Consider the following 27,010-nt stretch of genomic DNA (forward strand, 5'->3'; position numbering starts at 1 on the left):
TTTTTTCCCCTTCTCTTGCTAGAATAATGATAATTTCATACATAGCATATGACTTGAACGAATAGAAACAAATGAAAAATTGTAGCTAGCTCAGTGCATGTGAACTCAATTTACATCTACTACTAGTTACATCTACTACTAGATGAAGTAGGTCTCACACGAGATTCACATGATTTTGGTAGATGCGAGTTGAGCTCACAAGATTCGAGCCCACCCAATTCTTGCTTATAGAGTGTTTCAAAAGCACTTAAGATTCCCTAGTATTTTTTTTTTTTTTTTATCTTTCTTTTTCATTGAATCGCATGAATTTCAAGAAGAGAACCAAATCCTCTTGTCTCCTTTGGGGCGTTGTCGTCGTGTTTTAGTAGGAGACACTCTAACGAATAAGAAAAAAAAGAAAGAAAAAGAGAACTTGCGAATTGTGCAATGTGGTTTAGTTTAGTGTGTACCTATTTTTGACCATGAAAATGCTGCGACAAGCCAAATAATAGAGGGATAATGCCACAATCTAAACTTTATGGTTCATGAATTTTTACTTTGTTTAATGCGATTTCTAAACTTTACTTTAATATTCAATATGATTTCTAAACTTTAATTTGTTCAATATAGTTCATGAACTTTTCGTACATGTTCAATATAGTCCTCGAACCACACCAAAATGTTCAAAATAATTCTTTCATTAATTTAAGATCAACGACAGCATTGAAATTTTCATAAAATCCAAAAACCAAATTAAATATAATTAAAAGTTTAAGGAATACATTAAGAAAATTAAAAATTAAGGGATCACATTATATATTAGGTAAAAATTTAAAGATCGCATTATATAAATTAAGAGTTTATGAATCATATTGTATATTAAGTTAAAATTTATAGATTATTTGAAAAAAAATAAAAGTCCCGAGCATACTTTTTCTTTTGCCCTTGTCATGTCTCATGATTCTGTTTTACAGGGCGATATCCTATGTTGCACAAACACGTTACACGTGCTTCCGTGTCGTGTCTGACACGTGTTGGAGTGTGTCAAATTCATCGACACACTTAGACATGCGTTGACCGCGTGTCAGATTTGTCAAGACGTGATCAACTTTTGTCAACACGTTTCTACACACGTGTCCGAGGGTGGAGGCGAGGGCAAGGGAGCAGAGACGAGGCTGCGAGCTGAGCCGGCGACGGCGATAGTCAGCTAGAGAAAGAGCAGAGATTGAGGCGAGGACCGTGAGGAGGAACTACATGAGGGAGGCACGCATGGGGGAGGGTGGCGTCGTTGAGTGGGGCGGCGGCGGCGGCGGCAAGGGGGAGAAGGAGGAGGAGGAGGAGTTCGTGGCGGTGTGCAGCCTCTCGGTGCGCAGGGACCGCGCGTTCCATCCCTGGCAAGCAGAGATCGAGAGGAAGAGGAGAGGAAAGCCATCGTGCGGTGAGGAGGAGGAGAAGAAGCGTTGCTAGGGTTTTGAGAGGAAAATAAAATAATAAAAGAGGGACTTGGTGTGTTGGAGGGAGGGGAAAGTGGGTGCGTTTGGGAACTACTTTTGGGGAATGTCTTTAGGAAAATGCAAATACCTTTGACTTAAAGGTGTTTTCCAAAATGCAACCGTGTTTGGTAAATTGCACTTTGAAAGCTCTTTGTAAAGTATTTTGAGCAAAATAGCGTTTGGAAAATTACACTTGCAAAAGATCTTTGTGGTAAAAAAAAAAATTATCAAAAGAAAAATTAAAAAAAAATTGACCAAAAGGGCGAGTGGCGCCGGCGACCTTCGGCGACCTCCGGCGACCTCCGGCGACCTCCGGTGACGCCGGATCTGGGGCAGCGAGGTCGCGCGACGCCGTCCGCGACCTCCGGCGACCTCCGGCGACGCGCGGATCTGGGGGCAGCGAGGTCGCGGGAGGACCTTGCCGCCCGGATCCGGGTCGCGCGGGTCGCGCGACCGCGCCGCCCTCGGAACTGGGGCGGCGAGGTCGCGGGAGGTCGCGCGACGCCGCCGCGACCCAGATCCGAGGGCCGCGAGGTCGCGCAACCCAGATCGGGGGCGGCAAGGTCCTCCCGCGACCCTGCCGCCCCAGATCTGGGTCGCGGTGACCCGCACCTTGCCGTGGGTCGCGGCGGTCGCGCCACCGCCCGGCGTCGCTCGTGGGGGCGACGGTCGCCGCGACCGCTCGCGGAAGAAGAAGCTCGCGGAAGGAGAAGACCGTCCGCCGCCCCCGGATCCGGGTTTGCGGTGACCCGGCCCTCGGTCGCGCCACCTCCGGCGTCGGTTGCGCCATCTCCGGCGTCGGTCGCGCCACCCCCCGACGATCGCCGGCGTCCCTCTAGCAGTTGCCGGCCGCTCACAATCAGCCGGAACCGAATCCCCCAGAGAAGATGAACAATTGCGACACAAGGGCAAGAACCGGAAAAACAAAACATTCGTGAGGACAATTTCGGAAAAAAAGTTATGAATGTGCCCGTGTGGGCATGCCGAAAAAGCCGAAAGCCAGGCGGTCCCCCCGCCTTGGGCTTTCGGCTTCACATGCTGGCATTCCCTGAATGCGGGCTCAAATTTTTTTCCCAAACGGCCTAGCATTTGGCCAAGTACCTTTAGGCTTCAAAGGGGCTTTGGGAAGTGGTTCCCAAACGCACCCAGTGACGGTGTCATGTGTTAGGTGGAGGGAAAAAAAAAAATTTGGGGGTGGGAAAGAGACAAGGGAAAAGGGAGTTTGGCCGGGGGTGGTTGGGGGCTTTTTATTTAATTGAAGGGGTTTGGGCGTGGGGTGGGGGTGGGGGCTTTTTATTTAATCGAATGGGGTGGGGGTTTTTTATTTAATCAAAAAAATTGTTAAATGAAATTAAAAATTAATTTTGAAAAATAAAAGTGTTGTATGTTGAATGATTAGTGTAAATTCATTGTAGGTTTTTTTTTTTTAATTTGAATTAAATTAATTAAAAATAAAAATATTCATTTAATATATAACATGTCCCAACATATCGAAATTTTCTATTTTTGAAAAATGACGTGTCATGTCTTATCGTATCGTGTTGTGTGCCGTGTCGCATGTCGGTACAACCTAGGCGATATCTCACTACACCCCAAGAGTGACAAAAACAATTGACAATTCATGAGAGAGAGAGTGAGAGAGGGTGCCGTGTTCCGGTTGACATGAAAATGTAAAACTTTGGTTGACATTTTGCGAAACCCCATCATCTCCTTCTTCTCCTTAGCTCCTTAGCTCTCTTGTTCACTCATCATAGCGGCAAAGGAACGATCTTCGTGTAGTCTGCAGCCTTTGATCCACGTCGAGGCGACTGAGTCGAAGCTTCTTGGCTGATCTCTACCTGGATTCGCTGAGGTGAATGATCATACTTTCTCTCATCTTCTATTCATTTGATTCTTCCGATTTCACACAGCTCTTATTAGCCCTACCCTGCATCCATGTGGTGTTCGTACTCTCTCTCCAACTAGATATGTCATTCTCTGGCTAATCTATCTTGTGATAGTTGATCCGTGGTTCTCAAATGTTGCAATGGGATTCTATGGTTGGTCCGCAACCCCTGAGCTCCTTTGCTACTGAGGATTTAGTCCTTCAGATTGTTGACTAAGGTCATACTACTTATACTACTGAGTTGGTATTTAGGAGTTCGTTTTCTTTGGGTTGAGAGAGGTGAGAACAAGTCTGCAATGAGCTTCTTTGCTCCTTTGCTCATTTTTCTTGTCCTTTATCCCTTGATTTGCACTGGATAATCATGATGCACATTTTTACTTGTATTCTTGATGATTTCAGAATGACCCTTCCTTTTTATTCCAGATTGGTTTTCTCTTCCTTGCTAGATAAGTAATATGAATATTATTTATATCAGACTTGTTACATTCCTGCTCTCTCAGTTGGATACAAAATTTTGTGCTTACGTTGATCTGTTCCTTTTCTTATCCAAAGTTGAATAAATCGCTAGTGAATTGAGTGATTTTCACCTCATTTCTTGCAAGAAATAGGGCATGAATGGTCATGGTCAGACCATTGTCATACTTTGTTAAACACTTTTAAATCCTCTGCTCCAGGCGAACATGTTCTGTTTTGAAAATATTTCACTGAAGTTAAAATGATGTTATAGCTCTTATCTGCCACATCTAATGAGAAGAACATGCTATATATTCTTGTCTTTTTTTTTTTTTTTGGTCAAATAGTGAATTATGTAATATATTCGTAATATATTTTATCCAGATAGTCTTCGTACTGCAAAAGTACGCGACATATTTTATCCAGATAGTCTTCGTACTGCAAAAGTACGTGACATAAAGTACGTGACATAAGTGGCCTACTGCTAGGTATGAGAACCTACTTCGTATTCAGTCCGCATTATGTGGAATGCAGCAAAATGTTTAGCAGTATCATAATATGGTTTGGATGCCTTCTCCTACTGGGAAATTTTTTTATTGATATGTAGGTTAAAGTTTGATATTCATCTGCTGAAGTGCCCAGGCATAAGCTGATCCGGTTCACTTCGAACATACCTAAACACAATTTTGTATTCTGAATAAGCTGCCAACTCAAGATAGATTGAAGGGGTGGAATCCTTCTTTGAATGATATTTTCCTTCTCTAGACTTCTTGTGCCAATGTGAGTAAAAGCTGACCCATGATTGTAACTTCTAAGGCCGCACGAGTAGGGAATGCTGGAACAACAAGCTCGAAAGACTAGGACAGCCGCGAAAGAGTATTTTTGCATGACAGATAAGCATCTCTATGCGAAAGACAATTGACCTAAACATTAACCAGGAATTGAGAACTCTACATAGATATGACTGACCCTCATTATCTCTCATGAAATTTCCACATAGATCTGCCAAAGCAAAAATATAGGAAAAGCGGTTTGTGAACCATAACTTATAATTGAGCATCCTTTTCAGTTCCCTTCTTATAGATTTTAGATTGATCTTTCTCTACTACAGGGTCTAAAGATTGGCCATGAAAGAGAATGTGTTTGTGAACAGGCTAATTTCCATCAGTGGGTCACTTGAATTGGATAGAATAAAAAAAAAAAAAAAAATTAAGACGTATTCGAGGGAATAGTATTATGGGTCTTTTGCTCAGGTAAAGACATTTTTCAATGTCCAGCCAAGCCCTCCTTCAACTTCAACTCAAGGTACTTCGTGAAGGGGAAAGGACAAACGATTGTTCCTTGTACCTGCTAATAGAATCTGAAGCAGCATTCTCCACGTTGAACTAACACATAAAAAGCATGTCTGGTTTAAAAATAATAGCCGTCCAATTTTATGAGTAACATCATTGGCGGGGTTGGCAACGAAATTAACTTAGGCCTCTGATTGGCTTTTTACCAACCCTACATTAAAAACTGAGAATAATTTCAACCCATGAACATGTTGGTAAATTAAGACAGTTAACATAATGTTTTTAATTTAAGAATATTGCTAGTATGCATTGTACGGGCGTTGAGCAATGTAATTAGTTATCTTTAATACAAATTCATGAAATGAGAGAGAAGCGAAAGTTAAAAACTATTTGAAACTAATTATAGTGTTTTCTTCTACTTCCACTGACAAGAGGAATTATCTCGATATTATGTTATGATTGGATCAGTTAATAGAATTAATTGTTAGGTAACTGTCTCCAAGCGATTGCATAAAAAGTAAACTACTCATGTTCCAAATAATTTCTGTCAATAAGTTTTATGTACCAATTACCAGCATCATTGTTAGTTCAACATGGAGATGCTGCATTATTGGAGTTGGGCTAAGCTGAACATGGAAAAATTTCTTGACTTGAGCAAAAGACCCAAAATTCTATTTCCTTGATAGGTGCTTCAGTTATTTTATTTTAGCATCAAGCTTTTGATAGATATTAGCCTCACGATATCTTTTTACACTGACTTCAAACTAATTTCCACATTTGCTTCTAGTAGAAGCTAGCCTTCTTTTTTGCATTGAGAATTTGCACGACCCTTTGTGGTTGAACTCCGCTTTGACAGCAGTTCTTACTATTTTATGTCTTATGTAACAAATGGAGCCTTATAAGGCGTGCGTGTACAGAGAACAAATAAATATGTGGAATGCCTCTTTTGATAATCAGGAAATGGAGGAGTCATCAGGATGTGATTACGAAGTGTTTTTGAGCTTTAGAGGACCAGATACTCGTACGGACATTGCTGATTACCTTTACGTCAGCATGGTTGATGCTGGAATTCGGGCATATAGGGATTATGAAGAGCTCCATACCGGGGAAGAGATAGGCGACCAGCTTTTCCAAGCAATTCGGCAGTCAAAGATCTCAATACCAATCTTTTCTACAGGATATGCTGATAGTCCATGGTGCCTTAGAGAGTTGGTCGAGATGGTGGAGAGCAAGAACACAAGGGGACAAAAGATCATGCCCATTTTCTACAATGTCGCACCATCTGAGGTCAAATACCAGAATGAGCACTACGGCAACGCCATTGTTTCTCATTTAAACAAGAAGCGGTTCGATGATGAGACTATCAACAACTAGAAGGCTGCTCTTAAAAAGGTTGGAGAACTAAAGGGATGGGATCTCCATAGCATGCTAAACAGGTATCTAATTATATCACATACGAACTGTTTGTTCCAGATGCATTATTTTGCTCAACTAAACCTCATGTCTTGATGTTGTTTCCTGCAATACTATCAGAGGCAAAGGTGAATTTGTGAAAGAAGTTGTCAATGATGTTTTGACTGAGTTGAAAACTGCTTATTTGGAAGTATCCGATTGCTTTGTCGAAGTAGACAATCATGTGGATAAAATCATGAGCATGATAGGTGCACATAGCCATGAAACAAAGATTGTTGGAATCCATGGTATGGGTGGTGTGGGAAAGACAACTCTTGCCAAAATAGTGTACAATCAACTTTCTAATGATTTTGTTGATTATTGCTTCCTTTGTGACATTCGAAAAACAAAGATTACACGCTTGTAGAATCAGCTCTTATCAGACATCCTTAAAAAGAAATGGCTTGATATCAACAATGTCATGGAAGGGAAAAAGGAGATAAAAGAAAGGTTACGCTCTAAAAAAGTGCTTCTTCTACTTGATGATGCTGATGATGCAAGTCAACTTGATGCGCTCGTGCAGAAGCATGAGTGGTTTGGCAAGGGAAGCAAGATTATCATTACAACTAGAGATCGAGGAATTCTCAATGTTGATGAGACTTACGAACTTACTGGCATGGATTTTGATCATTCTCTCAAACTTTTTAGCAAACATGCATTTAGAAGAGATTATCCCCTAGAGCAATACATTTGTCACTCTGAAAGGGCAGTAAATATGTGTTACGGTCTTCCTTTAGCTCTTGAGGTAATAGGTTCTCTTTTATCTGGAAAAAGCGAAGAGGAGTGGGATGCCACATTAAAGGAGCTAGAAGAATCTCCTCAAGAGAATGTTAGAAAGAAGTTAATGATCAGCATTGAGGCCTTAAATGAAAACCAAAGAAAAATATTTCGATGTTGCTTGTTTTTTCATTGGGTATGATAAAAGAATTATGATTCACTTGTGGGAAAGTTGTAAGTTTCTTCCTCATCAATCTCTTGGAATCCTCAAGCAAAGATCTTTGATAAAGATTAGAGATGATAACCTACTGTGGATGCATGATTGGTTAAGAGATATTGGAAGAACTTTTATAGAAGAAGGAAGTGGTATGAAACCAGAGAACCAGCAATGGGTGTGGACTCATGAGCAAGCATTGGATGTTTTAGAGAAAATACAGGTAAATCGTACAGCTTCATTCCTTTAAAAGAAGATTGGTCACCAATATATTTGTTTTGGTTTTCGTTTCTAAAGAATCGATTTATTATTCCAGTGTACTTACAAATGTGGTTTATCAATCGTTTTTGATGTTAGGAGAAGATTTAATTGTTTTCCCTTGAAGGATATCAACGTTGTACATCATGGTTTTTTTTCTAACTTATGTTTTCTATTTTTATTTTGGCAGAATGGAGGTGGTTTTCATAGAAATGAAAGCATTAAAGCAATATGTCTTGAGTTCGATGAACAATCTCGATATCCCTTCATCAAAGAATTCTTAGCTAGCCTTTCAAATCTAAGGTTCCTTCGAGTAGACAAAAAGTCCATATCTCAAGTGGATAGTAAAGACTTCAATAGAGACTCGATGTCCATCCTTACTCAAGCTGATCCTTTCCAATACTACCAGAATTCAAACCGATGTATCCTTTCAGAATTGAGATGGCTTTCATGGAATTCTCTTCCTATGGATTATGAGCTGACCACTTTCTCCTCGAGGAAGCTAGTAATCCTTGATTTATTAAGGAGTAACATCACAGAAGAATGGAATGGATGGAGTCTCATAAAGGTATCATTTTTCGGATAAAATCAATGTGTGTTTTGTTGTATGTTATCTTAATTTTACCTGAAGGGAAATAGTTTGTCTTCTTTTCAGCATGCTAGGAATTTGAAGGTCCTAAATCTAACTGGATGCCAAGAATTGCGTGAAACTCCAGACTTGTCTTCTAATGTGAATTTAGTACAACTGATTCTCAAAGGATGTAGGAGTTTGGTTCGAATCCATCCATCCATTAGTCACCTTAAGAGGTTAGTCATCTTAAACTTGAAGGATTGTTATCATCTCCACATGCTACCTAATGAGATGGAGGAGCTAGAATCTTTAGAGCAACTTCTTTTGGACTCTACATCTATAGAAGAGATCCCTGAATGGAGAAAGGCGAAGAAACTGAAAATTCTCAGCTTGGTTGAATGTAAATCACTAAAAAAGTTCAATTTTGTTGGTTGTGCAATAGTGGGAGTGGATAGCCTTTTCACTCGACTACCTAAGTTGATTGAAAACTTCAATTCACTAACTGAGTTGGATCTAAGGAGTTCAACAATTCAGGAGTTGCCCGATTCAATTGGAAACATGAAGAATTTAAGAGTATTAAAGATGCACGATAGCTCCATAAGAAAACTACCCAATGCCATTGGAATGTTGGAGAAGCTCAAAGAGTTACAGGTAGGGGCATTTACAAAACTGAGAGGAGAGATTCTTGATAATATTGGGAAGCTACGAGTTTTGAAAAGTTTGCGGGTGAATATCTGTGGAATTTCAGTGGCACCACAACTTCCAAAAAGTTTAATAGTTCTATGTTTTATTTCGACTTCAATAAAGATGTTGCCACTCTCGAACCTATTAAACTTGAGAATATTGAATGTGTGTTCTCCAAGTATAACCACCCTATCGCCCAATATCAGTTTTCTTTCTCAGCTAAAGGAACTCATTCTCCACTGCAAGAATTTGCAATGCCTACCTAGGCTTCCAACAAATCTGTCATTTTTATGGATAAGGGAGAATAACAAGTGGAAAACTACAAATGATCTCTCGTATTTGAAATCATTACAGAAGTTGTTAGTTTGGGATTGTCCCAGGCTAACGAAGATTCGAGACCTTGAAGGTTTGCAGAATTTGAAAGAATTAGAGCTCAAGGGACTTCCATCATTGGCAAAGTTGCCTCATCTGACTAACTTGAAGGAGCTCGAGAAGATTCATCTAGAGGATTGTCCTAAGCTTTTTAAGTTTTGGTGTAGTCTAGACTCAGTGGAGTTCGTTGATAACCTCAATTTGAATATGCTGCTTGCTTCATCGGGCTCCAAACATCTACATATTCAACTTCAACAAAAGGAGTATGATCCGATTACACTTTGCACACGCTGTAGGCCTTTGGATCGTTGACGTTTTCTTTTCACTATTTTGCATCACGTATGTATTAAGGCCCTTGATAAGTGCCGTCTCTCCGACTTTATGATGTGATTTTGGTTACTCAAAAATAAATCAGTCATGCTTCGTAGCAAAATGAACGAGAATCTTCTGCTAATATAAATCGATATGGATAAAATATCGTCTTTTCGGAAGACTATAAGAAGGTATTGGGCCGGAACTCGGCTTCCTTCTTTGCTCATAAGGACTAGTAATCTTTTGACGAATAAGATAACTTCTGTTTGGTTTTTCTTATCTGGCAATCCAATCTTATTCAAATTTGATTTATTTTGTCTTTCACCGATTCGACTTGCCGACATTTGATTGTGTCCCTATTTCCTATTCTTCAAGTACGCTTGCTAAAGTCAAAGAATTAAATGATTATCGGGTTACGATTTTCTTTTACGAAAAAAAAAAAAGATTTGATCACTAAAGCTTGATATAATAGCTTATTTAAATAGGCTATTGCAGCCTCTCTTTTTTTTTTGGTGGTAAGTGATTATTTAAAACTAAGCATTTATCATTATTCTTTTCATTATTTAAAGCTATTGCCTAGCGGATAACCTGGTTCTTCAATTTACTTTTGGTCAATCGACTAATTAAATTCTGTACTTTTTACTCAAGTTGTTCCTTCCGTAAAAAAGAAAATGGAAATGTCGACATGGACTCACGCATTAACATTGTGTTAGAGCTAATTGAAGGATCGGACTACGTCCAGTCGCCTCACGCGCCTCCAAGCCAGAATCCTTGGGGGCTTGATGCACCCAAAAGAACAACAAACAAGATCCTACCGTGGGTTCAGCTCGGGAAGAGGGGTAACGTCGGTGGGTCATCGGCCGGGTTTCAAGTATATTTGTTGATGGAGAACTGCCTACGTGGAAGTATCTGATTGCTTTGTCAAAGTAGACAATGATGTGGATGAAATCATAAGGATGATAGGTCCACAAAACAATGAAACAAAGATTGTTGGAATTCACGGTATTGGTGGCGTGGGAAAGACAACTCTTGCCATATTTGTGTACAATCAACTTTCTGAAGATTTTGTTGATAATTGTTGCATCCTTTATGACATGTGAACACAAAACATTACAGACTTGCAGAAACAGCTCATATAAAAAATCCTTAAGATGAAATCGCTTGATATCAACAATGTCATGGAAGGGAAAGAGGTGATCAAGAGAAGGTTATGCTCTAAAAGAGTGCTTCTTCTACTTGATGATGTTAATGATGCAAGTCAACTTGATGCGCTCATGCAGAAGCGTGAGTGGTTTGGTAAGGGAAGCAAGATTATTATTACCACTCAAGACCGGGGAATTCTCAAAGTGCCTACACTTGTTGGTGGGGCTTACGAACTTAATGGCATGAATTTTAATCATTCTTTGGAACTTTTTAGCAAGCATGCCTTCGGAAGAGATTATCCCATACAACAATACATCTCTCACTCTAAAAGAGCAGTAAAGATTTGTGGCGGCATTCCTTTAGCTCTAGGGGTCATTGGTTCTCTTTTATCTGGAAAAGCATAGAGGAGTGGGATGCCATATTAAAGGAGCTAGAAAAATTTCCTCAGGAGGATGTTGAAAAGAAGTTGATAATCAGCATTGAGGCATTAAATGAAAGCCAAAAAAATATATTTTTGGATGTGGCTTGTTTCTTCATTGGGTGTGATAAAAGAATTGTGATCCACATGTGAGAAAGCTGTGACTTTTGTCCTCATCAATCTCTTTCAATTCTCCAGCAAAGACCTTTGATAAAGATTAGAGATGATAACCAATTATGGATGCATGATTGGTTAAGAAATATTGGAAGAAATTTTATATGAAGAGAGAGTGACATGAAACCGGAGAAGCAACAATGGGTGTGGACTTATGAGCAAGCATTGGATGTTCCGGAGAAAACGCAGGTAAATCATACTGCTTCATCCCTTTAAAAGGAGATTGGTCACCAATATATTTGTTTTGGTTTTCGTTTCTAAAGAGTCAATTTATTATTCCAGTGTACTTACAAATGCAAAATCAGTATCTTTAATGAAAATCGACCTTTCATTAGCAGTTTGGGATTTGACGTGAACATAGATGTAGGATTTTTAAAGGTATTATCACTATTAAAAAATAATAAAATTGCTAAAATATCCATCCTAAACCTACGAGAAGCCAGCAAAACCTTACAAACTCTCCTCCTACTTTGTCCGCCTCCATCCTTGACTCTGTCCCTCTCGCATTTGGTCTCGAACTCATCTTTCTTTTTTCTGTAGCTCTCGCTCCAACCTCGAGGTCCGTCGCCCTTTCTCTCTCAATCTTCTTCCTGCTGTGTGTGTGTGTGTGTGTTTTTTTTAATAAATTTTTTGTTCTTTTTCTTTCGATTCTCCTTCATTTTCTGATCACTGGAAAGTAAAAAAACGAAAATCGAATTAGTGGCTGAATCGAAAGTGATGGAACTCTGAGCAGGTGCATTTGTGTATTGGGTTTCGTTATATTTGCACAAAGCAGATCTCTACATTTTGGTTATGATGGATCTGTCAAGGCAAAACACAGAAAAAGTGATTCATGAACCGCAACTTATAATTGAGCATTCTTTTCAGTTTCCTATCCGCAGATTTTACACGAATCTAACTTTTGCTGCTACAAGGCCTAAAAATTGGCCACCAAGGAGAATGTGTCTTTGAACAGGCTAGTTTCCAACAGTGAGTCACTTGAATCATATAAAAAAAAACCACCTATTCGAGGGAATAGTATTATGGGTCTTTTGCTCAAATCAGGACATTTTTCTATGTCAAGGTGAGCCCTGCTTCAACTACAATTCAAGGCACTTCGTAAGCTTTATGTAGGAGGACGACGATCGTGCTCAGCTCCCTCTCTCCATTCCCTACCAGAAACCCCCCGTAAGCTCTAAGTGCATTCTATAGTCAGTGTTCTGTTTTGAAGTGGATGAGTGGAAGTGAGAACTCCACCTCCTCCTCTACATGTTTAATTTTCTCAAAATAAGTCGGGTCATTCAAGTTGCTCTTTAGTTTTCGTTTCTTTGATGTTTATTGTTACTTTTTATTTGGAAGCTGATTCAACTTATTTTTCCTGTATGGTCAGAGTATTTGGTAACTATTCTATGCACAATTTGAGAAGGAGATAGTTAACTCTCTCCGTGTTCGACATTTGTTATGTTTACTTTCCGCATTTTGGCAGCAACAGCAGATTCTGTTTAACCATTAGGCAGTGATTGCATTAAGTAAATTATTCATGCTCTAGTATTTTCTATCAATAAGCGTTGTTTTTGTATTAATTACCAGCATGATTGTTAGTTCAACATGAAGATGCTGCATTATTGGAGCTGTGCTTAGCTGGACACGGAAAAATTTCTTGACTTGAGCAAAAGACCCAAAATACTATTTCCTTGATAGGTGCTTTATTTATTTTATTTTAGCATCAAGTTTTGGATAGATATTAGCCTCGCGATATGTTGTTACAATGACTTCAAACTTATCTTCACATTTGCTTCTAGTAGAAGCTAGCCTCATCAACCTGCACTTGGTCATTATTTTCAGGTGGCATCTCAAATTGTTGTTGCACAAAGAATTTGCACGAATCTTTGTGGTTGAACTTTGATTTGACAGCAGTTTCTACTTTTTCATGTCTTTTCTAATAAATGAAGCCTTACAAGGCGAGCGTGTCCCAAGAACAAATAAATATGTATAATGCCTCTTCTGATAATCAGGAAATGAAGGAGTCATCAGAATATGATTATGAAGTGTTTTTGAGCTTTAGAGGACCAAATACTCGTACGGACATTGCTGATTACCTTTACGTCAACATGATTGATGTTGGAATTCAGGCATATAGGGACTATGAAGAGCTCTGCACTAGGGAAGAGATCAGCGGCCCCTTCTCCAAGCAATTTAACACTCAAAGATCTCAATACCAATCTTTTCTAAAGGATATGCTGATAGTCCATGGTGCCTCAGGGACTTGGTCAAGATGGTGGAGAGCAAGAACATAGGGGGGTAAAAGATCATGCCCATTTTCTATAATGTCACACTGTTTGAGGTTAAATATCAGAATGAGCACTACGGCAACGCCGTTGTTTCTCATTTAAACAAGAAGCGGTTCGATGATGAGACTATCAACAACTGGAAGGCTGCTCTTAAAGAGGTTGGAGAACTAAAGGGATGGGGTCTCCACAGAATGCTAAACAAGTATTTAATTATATCACATATGGACTGTTTGACTCAGATGCATTATTTTGCTCAGCTAAACCTAATGTCTTGGTACTTTTTTCCTCCAATACTATCATAGGCAAAGGTGAATTTGTGAAAGAAGGTTTTGATTGAGTTGAAAACTGCATACTTGGAAGAATGTGATTGCTTTGTCGAAGTAGACAATCATGTGGACGAAATTATGAGAATGATAGGTGCACACAACCTTGAAACAAAAATAGTTGGAATCCATGGTGTTGGTAGCATGGGAAAAGCAACTCTTGCCAAAACAGTGTACAGTCAACTTTCTATAGATTTTTCTTATTGTTGTTTCCTTTCAAACATCCGAGAAACAGAGATTACATGGTTGCAGAAGCAGCTCGTATCGACCATCCTTAAAGGACAATGTTCTGATATCAAAAATATCACAGAAGGGAAAAAGGTAATTGCAAAGGTTACCCAATAAAAAAGTGCTTCTTCTGCTTGATGATGCCGACAAAGCAAGTCAACTTGATGCACTTGTCTAGAAGCGTGAGCGGTTTGAGAAGGGAAGCAAGAACATCATAACCACTAGAGACAGGGGAATTCTTAAAGTGCCCACAACTGATGATCAGACTTGCAAGACTACACTTGTTGATGAGGCATATGAACTTACTAGCATGGATTTTGATCATTCTCTTAAACTCTTTAGCAAACATGCCTTTAGAAGAGATTATCCCTTAGAGTAATACATCTCTCACTATGAAAGAGCAATAAATATTTGTCGCGGTCTTCCTTTAGCTTTTGAGGTAATGTTCTCTTTTATCTAGAGAAAGAGTAGAGAAGTGGGATGCCATATTAAAGGAGCTAGAAGAATCTCCTCTATAGGATGTTGAAAAGAGGTTAACCAAAGAAGGATATTTCTTGATGTTTTGTTTTTTCATTGGGTATAATAAAAGAATTGTGATTCACATTTGGAAAGCTGTAAATGCAATCCTCATCTATCCCTCGGAATCCTTTAGCAAAGATCTTTGATAAATATTAGAGAAGATAATCAACTATGGGTGCATGATTTGTTAAGAGATATTTGAAGAAATTTTATACAACAGGGAAGTGATGAGAAACCGGAGAAGCAACAATGGGTGTGGACTCATGCGCAAGCATTCAAAGTTTATAGAAAATGCAGGTAAATCATACAACTTCATTCCTTCTTTGAAAAGAAGTTTGGTTTTCGTTCCTATAGCGTTGATTAATTATTCTATAGCACTTACTGATGTGGTTTATCAATCGTTTTGAATGTTAGGAGAAGATTTAATTGTTTTCCCTTGAAGGACATCAACACTGCGAATCATGGTTTTTTCTAACTTCCATTTTATGATTTTATTTTTGCATAGTGGAGGTGGTGTTCACGCAATTGGAAGCTTTGAAGCTATATGTCTTGAGTTGACTGAACTATCTAGATAGATACTCCTTAATGAAAGAAGTCTTAGAAAGTCTTTTGAATATAAGTTTCCTTCGAATGGACTTTAAGTTAGGCCCTCAACCCTCATCAAGGTATATGTTTCCTCTAGGTAAGCTTTATATGAAAAATATTTGGAGGTCAAATTTTCTTGAAGACCAAAATTATTTTCAAGACGAATTTGGCCCATTTATCCTTCTTGAGTCAAGATTTCTCCTTCCAGAATTGAGATGGCTTTCATGGAATAACTTCCCTAATATTTTTAAAGTGTCTCATATTTCCATGAGGAAGCTAGTTATCCTTGATTTCTCAAGGAGTGAAATCCGAGAAACATGGCATGGATGGAGCCACATAAAGGTACGATTTTTCAGATAGAATAAATGCATTTTGTGGCAAGTTATCTTAATTTGGCCTAAAAAGCAATATGCTTTCTTTTTAGTTGGCTGAGAATTTGAAGGTCCTAAATCTGACTGGATGCGATTTTCATAGACATTCGGATTTGTCTTCTCATAAGAAGTTAGAGCAACTTATTCTCCAAGGATCTAAGTGTTTGGCTAAAATTGATTCGTCCATTGGTCACCTTAAGAACTTGGTCTTCTTAAACTTGAGGGACTGTAAAAATCTCCAGAAGCTACCTACGAGTTGGGGGGCACTGGAATCATTGATGGAACTTCTTCTTGACTCTACATCTATACAAAAGATTCCTGAATGGAGAAGGATGAAGAATCTGAAAATGCTCAGCTTGGTCGGATGTATATCATTGAATAAATTCAGTTTCGTTGGTTGCTCAGCATCAGCAGTGAAGCTCTCATTAGTGGGTAACCATTTCAACTCATTAGTTGAGTTAGATCTATCGAGCACTGGTATAAAGGAGTTACCATATTCAATTGGATATATGAAGAAATTGAAAGTGCTAAAGATATGGCGTTGCTGCCTAACAAAACTACCCAGCGCTGTTGCAATGTTGGAGAAGCTCAAAGAGCTAGAGGCAAGTGGGGAATATCTAACAGAATTGAAAGAAATTCCTAGTAATATTGGGAAGCTGCCAATGTTTGTTGTTAAAATTCGGTGAAATTCCAGCAATGCCAAAGCTTCCGGAAAGTCCGATCACTTTAACCATTGATGCAAACTCAATGAAGACAATGCTGGAATTCTCAAACCTATTAAATTTGAGAAATTTGAAGTTGTGGGTAAGATTCCTGTGTCTTTTAAAACTTGAAGTAGATCCAAGTTCTTGGGGGATTGGAAGATTATCCATGCTTGAGATCTTGGAATTGTATTGTCCTCATGTCCGCACCTTATCTTTTAATCTTGTTCTCCTTTCTAAACTGAAGGAACTCCAAATCAGTTGCCTAAAATTGCAATGCCTACCAAGGCTTCTGACGAATTTGTCATACTTACATTTATAGGAATGCCACAGAATAAAAACAACAAATGATATTTCCAATTTGAAAGCGTAGTCACATTTGGAAATACATCATTGTTGGAAACTAACAGAGATTGAAGGCCATGAAGATTTGGAGAGCCTGAGAACGTTAGAGCTCGAGTCATTACAGTTGGTGAAGTTGCCTAATCTAACTAGCTTGAAGAAGCTCAAAAAAATTCGTTTGATGTATTGTACTGAGTTGATTGAGATTCGAGAGTGTCTAGAATCGTTGGAGACACAGGATATCAGGAGCTGTGACAAACTACAAAAGCCCCCAATCCATCAAGCTTCAAGAATCTGAAAGTTCCACTTATAGGTAAAAGGAAACGAACTTGATTGCAATTTACAAACAATCCTTTTCTTTTTGTAATGTTCACGTTTTTCTTTTGAATATTTCAGATTATATATGTATTGAGGCCATTAATAAGTGTGGTCTCTCTGGCTTTGTGATGTGATTTTCGTTACTGAAAAATAAATCAATCCTGCTTATTGGCAAAATGAAGGAGAATCTATTATTGATATAAATATATATCATCAAGTGAACACAATGAAAATGAATACGTGTTTTATTTTTCTGATCACAGACTAAATAATTCTACTTCTTTTCTGGCAATCTAATCCTATTCAAATTTTATTTTTTCATCATCACCAATTCCATTATGCCATAATTTGAGCTTGTCACAATTTTGTATTCTTCGCTTACGCTTGTTTGACAAAAGACATCCAAGTAATACTTGGGTTAGGCTTTTTTTAGAAAAAAGAATTGAACACAAAATTTTGAAACAATAGATAACTTTCATTGGTTATTGAAGTTTTACATACCGACCAAAAAAAAAAAGTTTTATGTAGGATTTTTCATAATTGATAGCCTTTTCTTTTCCTTTCTATTTTTTTTTTTAGCAGATATAGCCTTTTCTATTATGAGTCAAAAAATGTGGTGGAAGGCGACCGGCTTCTAATGACCTTTGATGGGCATCACAATAAGAATCTGATTTTCAATGCAGAATGCTTAATTTGAGTCGTAATTACTCCACACCATTAGTGACTAGATGTTTGAGATTGGCAAACGAGTTGTCTCAATCAAAATGTTTATCCACACAAGATATATTGTAGCTAAGCAAAAAAGCAGGAGTCTTTTAAAGATTTGTTCCTGATATGAATTGAACTAGTGATCTAATGGACGACAGTGCATCCTTTATCACTAGGCCTATCACCATACTGGTAGTAGATAGTCTTTTTCACATGATAAGTAAAAGTTTTCAAAATAAGAAACCGTCTACTAGTATGGGACAGCTCTTTGTAGATTAAGAGATGCAATCGCATGGATCCAACTTTACATTTGTTCATTTTGTATTAACCTTTTTTTTTTTAATGAATATCATGATATGTGGATCTTAACTCCTAAACTAAGGGCTTCGATCCCACTAGCTTTCTTCAAAATTAGAGATTAGTTTTAAAGCCTAAATATGTGAGCTAAAACCTAACTATTAAGAGCAACGGACTAATTCAATATTACTATTGGGGGAGAAGGGGAAAAATGATGGAAGAAACTTAATCTTCCATCTAAGGCAAATTGGATGAAAAAAATGAAAGAAGTTAATCTTTCGTCTTAGACAAATTTGAATAACATTTAAGATAAATAGAAAAATTTCAATCATTCAAGGAGCACTAAATCAATTTTGGTTCATTTTGACTTGAAAGCAAGGTTAAACTTTTGTTTAGGAAAAAATTTTCCCAATAAAATCATCAGATCTAATGTCCGGACTAGGGAATGATATTGAAAATAATAAATTAAAAGCTTATTGATTTTTATGGTATACATAGTGATGATATTTTTCATTTCAAGTAACTTCATTATATTTGTCAGTAATTTTCTGACAAATCAAAGTACTGCTATCAACCATGAATTTATCTTATATCATTCCAATCAATAATAAATAAAGTCATGGATTCTAATCTATTTTCATGGCAATCGTAGGTAGAAGGGATAGAAATAGTAGAGATCCCTAAACAATCGCACAACGTTCAACTTGGTTCTTGAATTTCTGTAGCTCAATTTAGATCCTTAAATTTCATATTTTCTTATTTGAGTTAATCGTTCGGTTAAAAAGAAAATGACAATATTGATGTGGACTCTTACATTAGTTCTACGAGAGTGGATTCGAGACAAATGAGTGGCTACATGTATTTTTCTTGTGGCGTTTGAATAAAATATTTAGAAAAATGAAAAAAAAAATAAGTAAAACCAATCCGGAGGCGAGAGTAAGAGATAAAAGTGGGACGTGGGGGCCTGTCGTGGTAGCTCTTACCGGTCGTAGCCAGGGCTTACGCGTGATTGCACAGCCCGGTGGAGCATCACCTCCTTCTCGCATTACTGCCCCGGCCTTGTCTCTTGTTTTTTTTTTTTTTTTTTTTTTTTTTTTACTGAATTTTTTTTTTTTAAATGCCTCTTAAGATATCCGTCTGCATTTATCAATAATATTTCCGTTCATAATTTCGATGAAATGACCAATTCGAACAAAAAATATTATATAGTTCAAGAATCTAACCGCGAAAAAAGGAAAAGGGAAATACGCCGAAGTATTTGGAGTCAAAAGCCTGGTAAACAGAAAAACAGAGGGAGACAACGGGACCATGTCTCTGTCGGCCCTTCCCACTTCCCAGGCCATACTTGTCCCTCCAGCTGCTCGCAGTCGGAAGCGGAGACGCTTCGCATTCTCGCCATCTCCTAATGAGGTCTCATCTCTCTCTCTCTCTCTATCTTCAGTTTCTTTATATTGCCAGTATTTGTCTGCCTTTGAACTGATATACAAGTTCATGTGCCTCTTCCATGCATTGTTGATTCTAGAAGATTGATTTATCTTGCTGATGGTGTTTTGCGATTGGTGGGCAATAATCAATTTTTTTTTTTTTTTTTTGGTAATTATTATCATCTTCTGGTCTTCTTGGTTATGAATTTCCGAAATGAAGGTTTGGTTAATGAGATTTTCTGCTTCTTTCCCCTTTCACTTTTTAACCACTCGTGTGTCTTGAAAAAACACTGCGAGGCCGGCTGATAGTCTTGGGTTCAGAGTTCTAACTTGGAACCCTCCAGACATGATTCTTTGACAATTTGACATGTTAGATGTGTTCTAGTTACATGTGTAAGAGAAGTTCGAGTGGTTCGAGAATAATTATAATGTGCGAATCCTGTGTTAGGAAGTGTGATTCTGTCTATGGGAAGGATCCTCCTTGCTAAAATGGCTTTCTCGAGTCATTCTTGCACCCTAATCCAATTTAAATTACTGTTTTGCAGTGTGGCAATGTTCAGTCAGTACTTCGATTGGAGAAATTTTTGTTTTCTTTTTGTTGTACTTAGGCTGTAGATGGCAATGTTTTCCAGGCAGCCCTCAGTAAATAAATACTCATTGGCACATTTGGGCTATGATGATGCCGATGTGAAACTATTGGTCACTTTCATCTAAGTATCCAAGGTCGATTTGATCTCACGAAGAACCATATTACTAACCCTGCTACTTCTCTATAAAGTGAAGGTGTTCTGCTGCATGAATCATGGGGCCTTTCCTTGTTAGATTTTCTTCAGTTGGTTAACATCTGTTGGTGTCGTTTATGTGACATCCTGAAATTCGACCCCGTTTCGATAAAGTGAAATGGGCATTTCGTCGACGTGCCTATGGCTCTTTTTCTCTGAGCTGATCACTCATGAGTTAACTAACCTATTGGGTGAAGCCGTTAAGGGATGTATCAGCTGTAAAATCCCTAAAAGCTACCTAATTGGTTGGATTGAGCTAAAATCACGTCTGATTGTTTTTTAACCACGAAATTGAACTCGATTTCGGGAATCGAATTTTAAGCGCGTCATAATTCTTATTTTAAGGATCCTGTCTCATCGCTCGTCAATTTATTGACGGTCCGAAATTTCAATAAAGAAATTATCGGAAGAAAATTGAAGCCCAAAAGAAAGAGAAAGGAAAAGGAAAATTGAAATAAAGAATTATGCATTTCCTTTTCTTTTTCCTCCCTCTCCCCCTCTCTTTTCTTTTCTTTCTTTTCTTTCTCTCTCCTCTCTCCTCTCCCTTTTCCCCCATCGTGCGAATTTCCCACCGCTCACTTTCCCTCTCTCTTTCTTTGACCGGTCAATGCATATCCTTCTCTCTCTCTCTCTCTCTTTCTTCTTCTTCTTCTTCCTTCCTCCGCACGTCCAGCAGCGAAAACCCGAAGCGAACCCGTAACCAGCTCGCCCCTCGCCCGTCACCGCTTGTCCCGCCGCCACCCGCACCCAAGCGCCCGCCGCTCGCCGCCGTCCCGCCCGCGCCCTGGCCGCGCGATCCAGCTCGGCCCAGCCTGTTTCGCCTGCCCGTTCCGCACCGACCAGCCACCGACTAGCCACCTCCGGCCACCGCCCAACCTCGCCGGACCACCCCGTGACCCCTCGCCCTCCGCCGGCTTCCCCTCGCCGCCCTAGCCGCCGGAGCGGCTCCGTTCAGCCCCGACCACCAAGACCCACGGAGTGGGTTTCAGCATCTTCGGGCTCGCTTTTGGGCCGTTTCCCGGCCCCGAACCCGAGCGGTGCTTTGGGAAGAATCGTTCCTCGCGTCGCCGCCGTCGGATTGATCCGATTTGCGCGCGATTTGGTGAGTAATCTCACTAATCTTGGATTAGTTGGCTATTATGCTTTAAGGTTGGTTTAGTTTTAATTAATTGTATTTAGGTTGTTAGATTAGAATACATTAGCAATTATTAGTTAATTGTGATGTGATTTAAATAAATTGATTGTGCAATTAGCAAGTAGACGTGGTCTACTAATTGTTGGAAGCATCTCGGGAATTTTCCGACCCCTAATCGGGCTTCAATTTGATAAGTCGGGCCTAAGTGGAATTTTTGGCATTTAAATATTAATTTTCGAAATTAATTATTTATTTATTTATTTTCCGAAAATTCAACAAAGTGATGGCCAGTGACCGGAATATTATGCTGATGACCGTGGCAAAGTCCGTTTGTTTAATCGGGCTTTATTTTAAGCTAAATTGAATTTCTTGTATTTAAATATTATTTTTTTCGAAATTAATTACTTAATTATTTATTTTCCGGAAATTCAACTTGGATGGCTAGTGGCCGAATTTTTATGTTGATGATCGTGGTGCAGCCCGTTTATTCAATTGGGCTTTAATTTGAGCTAAATTGGATTTATTGCAATTAATTATTAATTTTCGAAATTAATTAATTATTTATTTATTTTTCGGAAATTAAAGTTGGGTTAGTCGACGACCGAAATTTCGTGGCGATCGTCGTGGTGAAGTCCGTTTATTTAATGGAGCTTTATTTTGTGTTGAATTGAATTATTTGCGAAGGTTGGGAATTATTCTTTAATTGGAAAATCGTTGGTTATTAATTGAAAAATAACCGCATCGGTTGATAATGCCAAATCTATTTGAGCGGACTACAGAAAATGTGGGAGTTATGGAAAGGAAAATATTATATTTTGGCTAAGGCTAGCCGTGTGGTCACGCACGATATTTTATCGAGTATTTTTAATACAAAAACTTAGGCCACGACATTATTTGAATTGAGGATTTTAAATGCGCGGTACAATGTCATTGGGCCGTGAGGGATTAATCGTATGTTGGCTTATAATTGAAGCAAGATGATTATTGGAAGTTGATGTGATGTGTGTTGTGTTGAGGGAAACCAATGGATCATGAGCAGGTAAAGGACTAAGTACTACACAAGTAGAAGACTTCGTGTGAGTTACCTCTAGCGCCTTATACCATTGCTTATTGTAGTCAAGGACTAAGTATTACATGGCGACCTGAGTCGCATGGGAATTACCTCTAGCGCCTTGCAGCATTGTTATGCATATTGGAGGGCTAAGTGCTACACGATGGAAGATCTCGTGTGAGTCACCTCTAGCGCCTTACCCTATTGCATTTTATAGTGAATGACTAAGTACTACACGATAGCGAGATTTCGTGTGAGCTACCTCTAGCGCCTTATACTATTGCTTTTGTAGTGAAGGACTAAGTACTGCACGATAGCGAGGCTTCGTGTGAGTTACCTCTAGCGCCTTATACTACTGTTATTTGTGGTCAAGGACTAAGTGCCGCGCGATGACGAGACTTCGTGGCTTTGGGTTACCTCTAGCGCCTTGAGCCTATATTTGAGTGGGAATGTTGAATGGGAATGTTGAGATTAATTATCAAGTATAGATGAAATCATCGTTATGATTTGATTTGTTTGTCCTGGAGTGACTGATTGAATTAAATTGGCCGGGAAGGGTCATTGTTGACATGTAATCGACGAGGTCGATTGATTATTGTTTTGATTTGATGTTGTGAATTGATTGACCGAATGGAAATGACCGTGAGTGGTCTTGTTGGCATTTAATCGACTAGGTCGATTTGATCGATGCTTCGATCAGCGATATGATTGCTTGGGTGCCTATTATGAATTGTACCGACTTGCGGTGGGATCCGATGCCAAGGTATGTCTTCGCCCGTGCGTGTATAGGCAGCCTATAGTATAGTGGTTTACTAATCGGGCTTAGTGGGGTAGAACTCGCTGAGACGTAGTCTCATCCCGCTTTGGCGAAAAACATTTCAGGACCCGATAAGGAGCTGAGGAGGAGAAGTCTGGGAAGGAGATCTTGGAGGTGAAACTTGAAGGGAAGGATTTTGAAAGAAGAAGATAATACCGAGATGGGCCTTGAGTATGGCCTGGATGGATTGAGATCCTATCTTCTTTTGAGATCTCCATTTTGATGTGAATAGTTATGAAGTGATTTGTGTTTTGTATAAAAGTTTGGTTATAAATTTCAATATGAAAAATATGGCCCTGCTTTTCTATCCCATTGTTTTGTTGTCTAGGGATTTTAACTGCTTCCGCATGTGCTTAATAAATGAAAGGGTCGGCGATACTAGTCCTGGGATATCGCATTATAAAATCGACCTAGGGAGAAGGATGTGTGCGTGCCCGAGGATCGGGGCGTGACAGTTTAACTTATGTTGTGTTTTGCATTTTCGTCCTCTTAATGTTTTTCTTTTCCTCCGAGTCAATAAGGTTCAACTTAAACAGTGGGATCCTTCCATCATGTTGTGTTAGTCCTCCACTTATAAAATTTTTAACTGATCTTTCTTTCTTTCCTTTGGTACGCACCTGATCTGCTGTTTGAATCTGAGTATGATAATATTGCATGATTATGCCTTGACTTAATTGTAAAATGATGGAAGCAACTAATGTCCTCCTTCTGATTTCTTCTTCAGCTTTTGATAAGAATGTTCATTCCTCAATCGAATAGGTCTCTGAATCTGGTGCTTTTGTTAGAACCCCTTCTGGATTCTGTAATTTTATTTCCAGGGATCCAAATTCTCCTTTCCCTGCCGAATGTGGAAGATACCATCTTTATTTGTCGTTTGCTTGTTCCTGGGCATGCTGGTGCCTTGCATACTTGAAGATTAAAGGACTTGACAAGATCACTGGCCATATGGTAATGGGCATAGTAAAAGTGTTTTTATTTATCTCATGCTATTTTATTTGATCTGTTTTTAGTTAACTTGTTTCATGTCAGGTAGTCAAATCGAAGTGGGGAAGAACAAAAGATGGTGACACAATTATCGGATGGGTTTTCCCTGCTTCCAGTGCTGGAGAACCTGAAGCAGAGCCTGACCCTATAAATGGAGCAGGAGGTGTGAGGGACTTTATGACATAGCAAGTCCAATCCACTCTGGAAAATATTCAGTTCCTGTATGTGACATTTCTGTGAAGTGTTGCTCTATTTCCGTTAGTGCTATATGTGTTTTAAGATTGCAAGTTGCCAAAGCTCTCAACAGATGTATTGCGCATTATGATAGCTTCTATGGGATAAGAAGCTGAAGACAATCGTGAACAGTGAGAGCTCAGAGATCATTCGCATGCTTAATTCTGAGTTCAATGGTTTAGCTTAGATTCCCTATCTTGACCTTTATCCTCCTCACTTGCGAGCCCAGATAGACGAAGTTAATGGATGGATATACAACTGCATAAACAGTGATGTTTATAAGTGTGGATTTGCTGAGCAGCAGGCGCCTTACAAAGAGGTACTATCATCACTACTGTGAATTGTCACTAATGTTATATGTAAAAAATAGCAACTCTTATGCTGTTAAATTGTTCTCATTACAGTGGTAGAACATCCCTCTTCTTTGACGTAGACAACATATAGACTAGCAAATGACATCATGGACATACTTCCCCTCCTCTTCTGATGACATCCATAGGAACTTTGTATATGTTCTGTGACAGAGTGATAATGTGAAATGAATGAGGTGCAAAACAACTTGCTGAAGGTAATTCTCAGACAGCTACTTGAAAAATGTTATAAATGGTGGTAAACGTTGCATCAGACAATTGCTTCATCCTATGATTCCTATCTGCCCTAATTGATGAATGGAGTCGCAGATGGTCTGTTCAATTTTTCTGGGACCCAAATGAGGCTACCCCTTTTACCCCATACTTTATACTCTAGTTATGGATATATTGAGCAAAATGCCATGCTAATCCGGGTAGGCTACAAAGATTAATTGTTGGAATGGGTTTGTGTATCTAATTATTCCATGTTACAGTGATCTTATCAACTTTTGTTGATAACAAAGTGATCCTAAGCACCTGAGACGTCATCGATGTGTTGTATAGATCAGCTTTTCTTGCTCAGAGGCATATTTGGGGCTTAAAGTCAACCTTGCTGAAGATGAACTTATCTCTATGAGGGACCGCATGGGTGATCAGATTCTTAATGCTTAATTGATCGAGCGCCAAGGGTGGTAAACTTTAAACAATCTCTTGCGAGAGAGGGATTCTAACACCTCTCAGGCATTGAAAAGGTCTTGGGTAGTACAACTAAACCAAAATTCCAAGTAAAAATCAAGCATCCTAATCATTACAAAATTTGACCCAAAAAAAAAATCATTACAAAAGAAACATCATTCGAGTATCTGCTAGAGTTTTTGTGAAAATAATTTTTCTTCTTTCTTTCCAGGACAGGTAAACCTCCTCGAATAATTCATTCTGATGGAAAATTGATTCGAAGTCAGTGAAATTGAATTCCTTGGGTCTTTACCGTCTCTTAACTTGATACAACTTCTTTCTTGGACTTTTTGGATCTTTTCCTTGTAATTTTGTTTTCTAACCAAAAGACAAAAAATCTCAAGAGCGCAATCTTAAACCAAGTTCTATATATGGGTTGCACCTCCTTGGTGCACTCGTGTGAAGGTACTTCTTTATGAAAAAAAGGAAGAAACGTTCTAGTTGATTCCATTCCATTCTTGCAGGCTGTGGAGGAGTTATACAAAGCTCTGGACAAATGTGAACAAATATTTAGCAATCAGTGCTTTATTTGTGGCAATATACTAACAGAGATGGATATCCGGTTGTTCGTCACACTCATAAGATTTGATCAGGTATGATTGATTTTCCAATGCACTCTTCTTCTTCTTTTTTACTAACGCATACGATACAGTACTTTCATCATTGAACCATAAATATCAGAGCTTTCAGGGTGCACCTACGAATTGTTTGGTTTGGATAGGGAAATATTTAGATTTTCTATTGACAAAAATAACCCTTACTATTGAAGATATTATTGAAACACGAGATGAAATTAAAGTAAGAATTGACTTAGTCGGAGGAAACCTTTCTATATCAAGCAGAACAGTTCCCTCACCTAGGAATTTTGCTGTTTCTGTTGATCAAGTTGACATGAGGCTATGGACTACGTGGTCTTACAGTCAATGAACTAGTATTGAATAAAAGTAAGTACATATGCGGAAGTCACTGGTCATCTTAGACGCTTAGAGAAAACCTTTCTATTTTGAGCAGAACAGTCTCCCTACCTGGGAATTTGTTGCTTTTTTTTCTGTTGGTCAAGTTGACTTGAGGCTTTGGACTATGTGGTTTTACAGTCAATGAACTAGTATTGAATAAAAGGAAGTACATATGCGGATGTCACTGTGGCAAAGTCTAGGTGGTTTAGCCGTGTCTCTTGAGGTATCTGATTCTTGATGTACGTGAGAGCTATAAGTATGCTCTCTGTGATAATTCTATCATCTATAAGGAGGGCTTGATTTGATCTCTTTTTGCTGTTGAAATATGCTTGTGTTGGTCTTTCACACTGCAGAGACAAGCGCCTTCTCCTTTCCTGTAGCTGTAAACTGGACCACTTGTACTAATATTGGAATATGAGAGAGAGAGAGAGAGAGAAGGGATGGATATACGACGGCATACACA

General features: G+C 38.9%; 4 protein-coding genes and 1 long non-coding RNA gene across 5 annotated transcripts in view; all 5 read left to right on the forward strand.

The window, feature by feature from the left end:
• Positions 1–9,813, forward strand: part of LOC104444563 (disease resistance protein RPV1-like) — a 30,778-nt gene extending 20,965 nt beyond the window's left edge. Inside the window, exons 3-4 of the mRNA XM_039313476.1 lie at positions 7,934–8,311; positions 8,399–9,813. Of these exons, the coding sequence (XP_039169410.1) occupies positions 7,934–8,311; positions 8,399–9,682 (1,662 nt within the window). The 3' untranslated portion in view covers positions 9,683–9,813. The remainder of the gene's footprint in view (positions 1–7,933; positions 8,312–8,398) is intronic.
• A 1,020-nt stretch (positions 9,814–10,833) lies between these two features.
• On the forward strand, positions 10,834–11,229 carry LOC120293748 (disease resistance protein RUN1-like). Its single transcript, XM_039313477.1, has one exon. The coding sequence runs from the start codon at positions 10,834–10,836 to the stop codon at positions 11,227–11,229; it is 396 nt and encodes a 131-aa protein (XP_039169411.1).
• Positions 11,230–13,027: 1,798 nt separating this feature from the next.
• On the forward strand, positions 13,028–17,203 carry LOC104446450 (disease resistance protein RPV1-like). The gene is made up of 2 exons (XM_010060301.3): positions 13,028–15,684; positions 15,767–17,203. Exons 1-2 carry the CDS (start codon positions 15,343–15,345, stop codon positions 16,397–16,399), a joined length of 975 nt encoding a protein of 324 aa, XP_010058603.2. The 5' UTR covers positions 13,028–15,342; the 3' UTR covers positions 16,400–17,203.
• On the forward strand, positions 13,415–14,756 carry LOC120293749. Its single transcript, XM_039313478.1, has 3 exons — positions 13,415–13,642; positions 13,753–13,889; positions 14,699–14,756. Exons 1-3 carry the CDS (start codon positions 13,415–13,417, stop codon positions 14,754–14,756), a joined length of 423 nt encoding a protein of 140 aa, XP_039169412.1.
• A 2,181-nt stretch (positions 17,204–19,384) lies between the features above and the next one.
• LOC104446452 lies at positions 19,385–25,690 on the forward strand. Its single transcript, XR_005551473.1, has 3 exons — positions 19,385–19,489; positions 24,107–24,236; positions 24,318–25,690. It is a non-coding gene; the product is annotated as a glutathionyl-hydroquinone reductase PcpF (long non-coding RNA).
• Positions 25,691–27,010: the final 1,320 nt, after the last annotated feature.

This window comes from Eucalyptus grandis, chromosome 5, assembly GCF_016545825.1.
Source record: "Eucalyptus grandis isolate ANBG69807.140 chromosome 5, ASM1654582v1, whole genome shotgun sequence".
Taxonomy (NCBI): domain Eukaryota; kingdom Viridiplantae; phylum Streptophyta; class Magnoliopsida; order Myrtales; family Myrtaceae; genus Eucalyptus; species Eucalyptus grandis.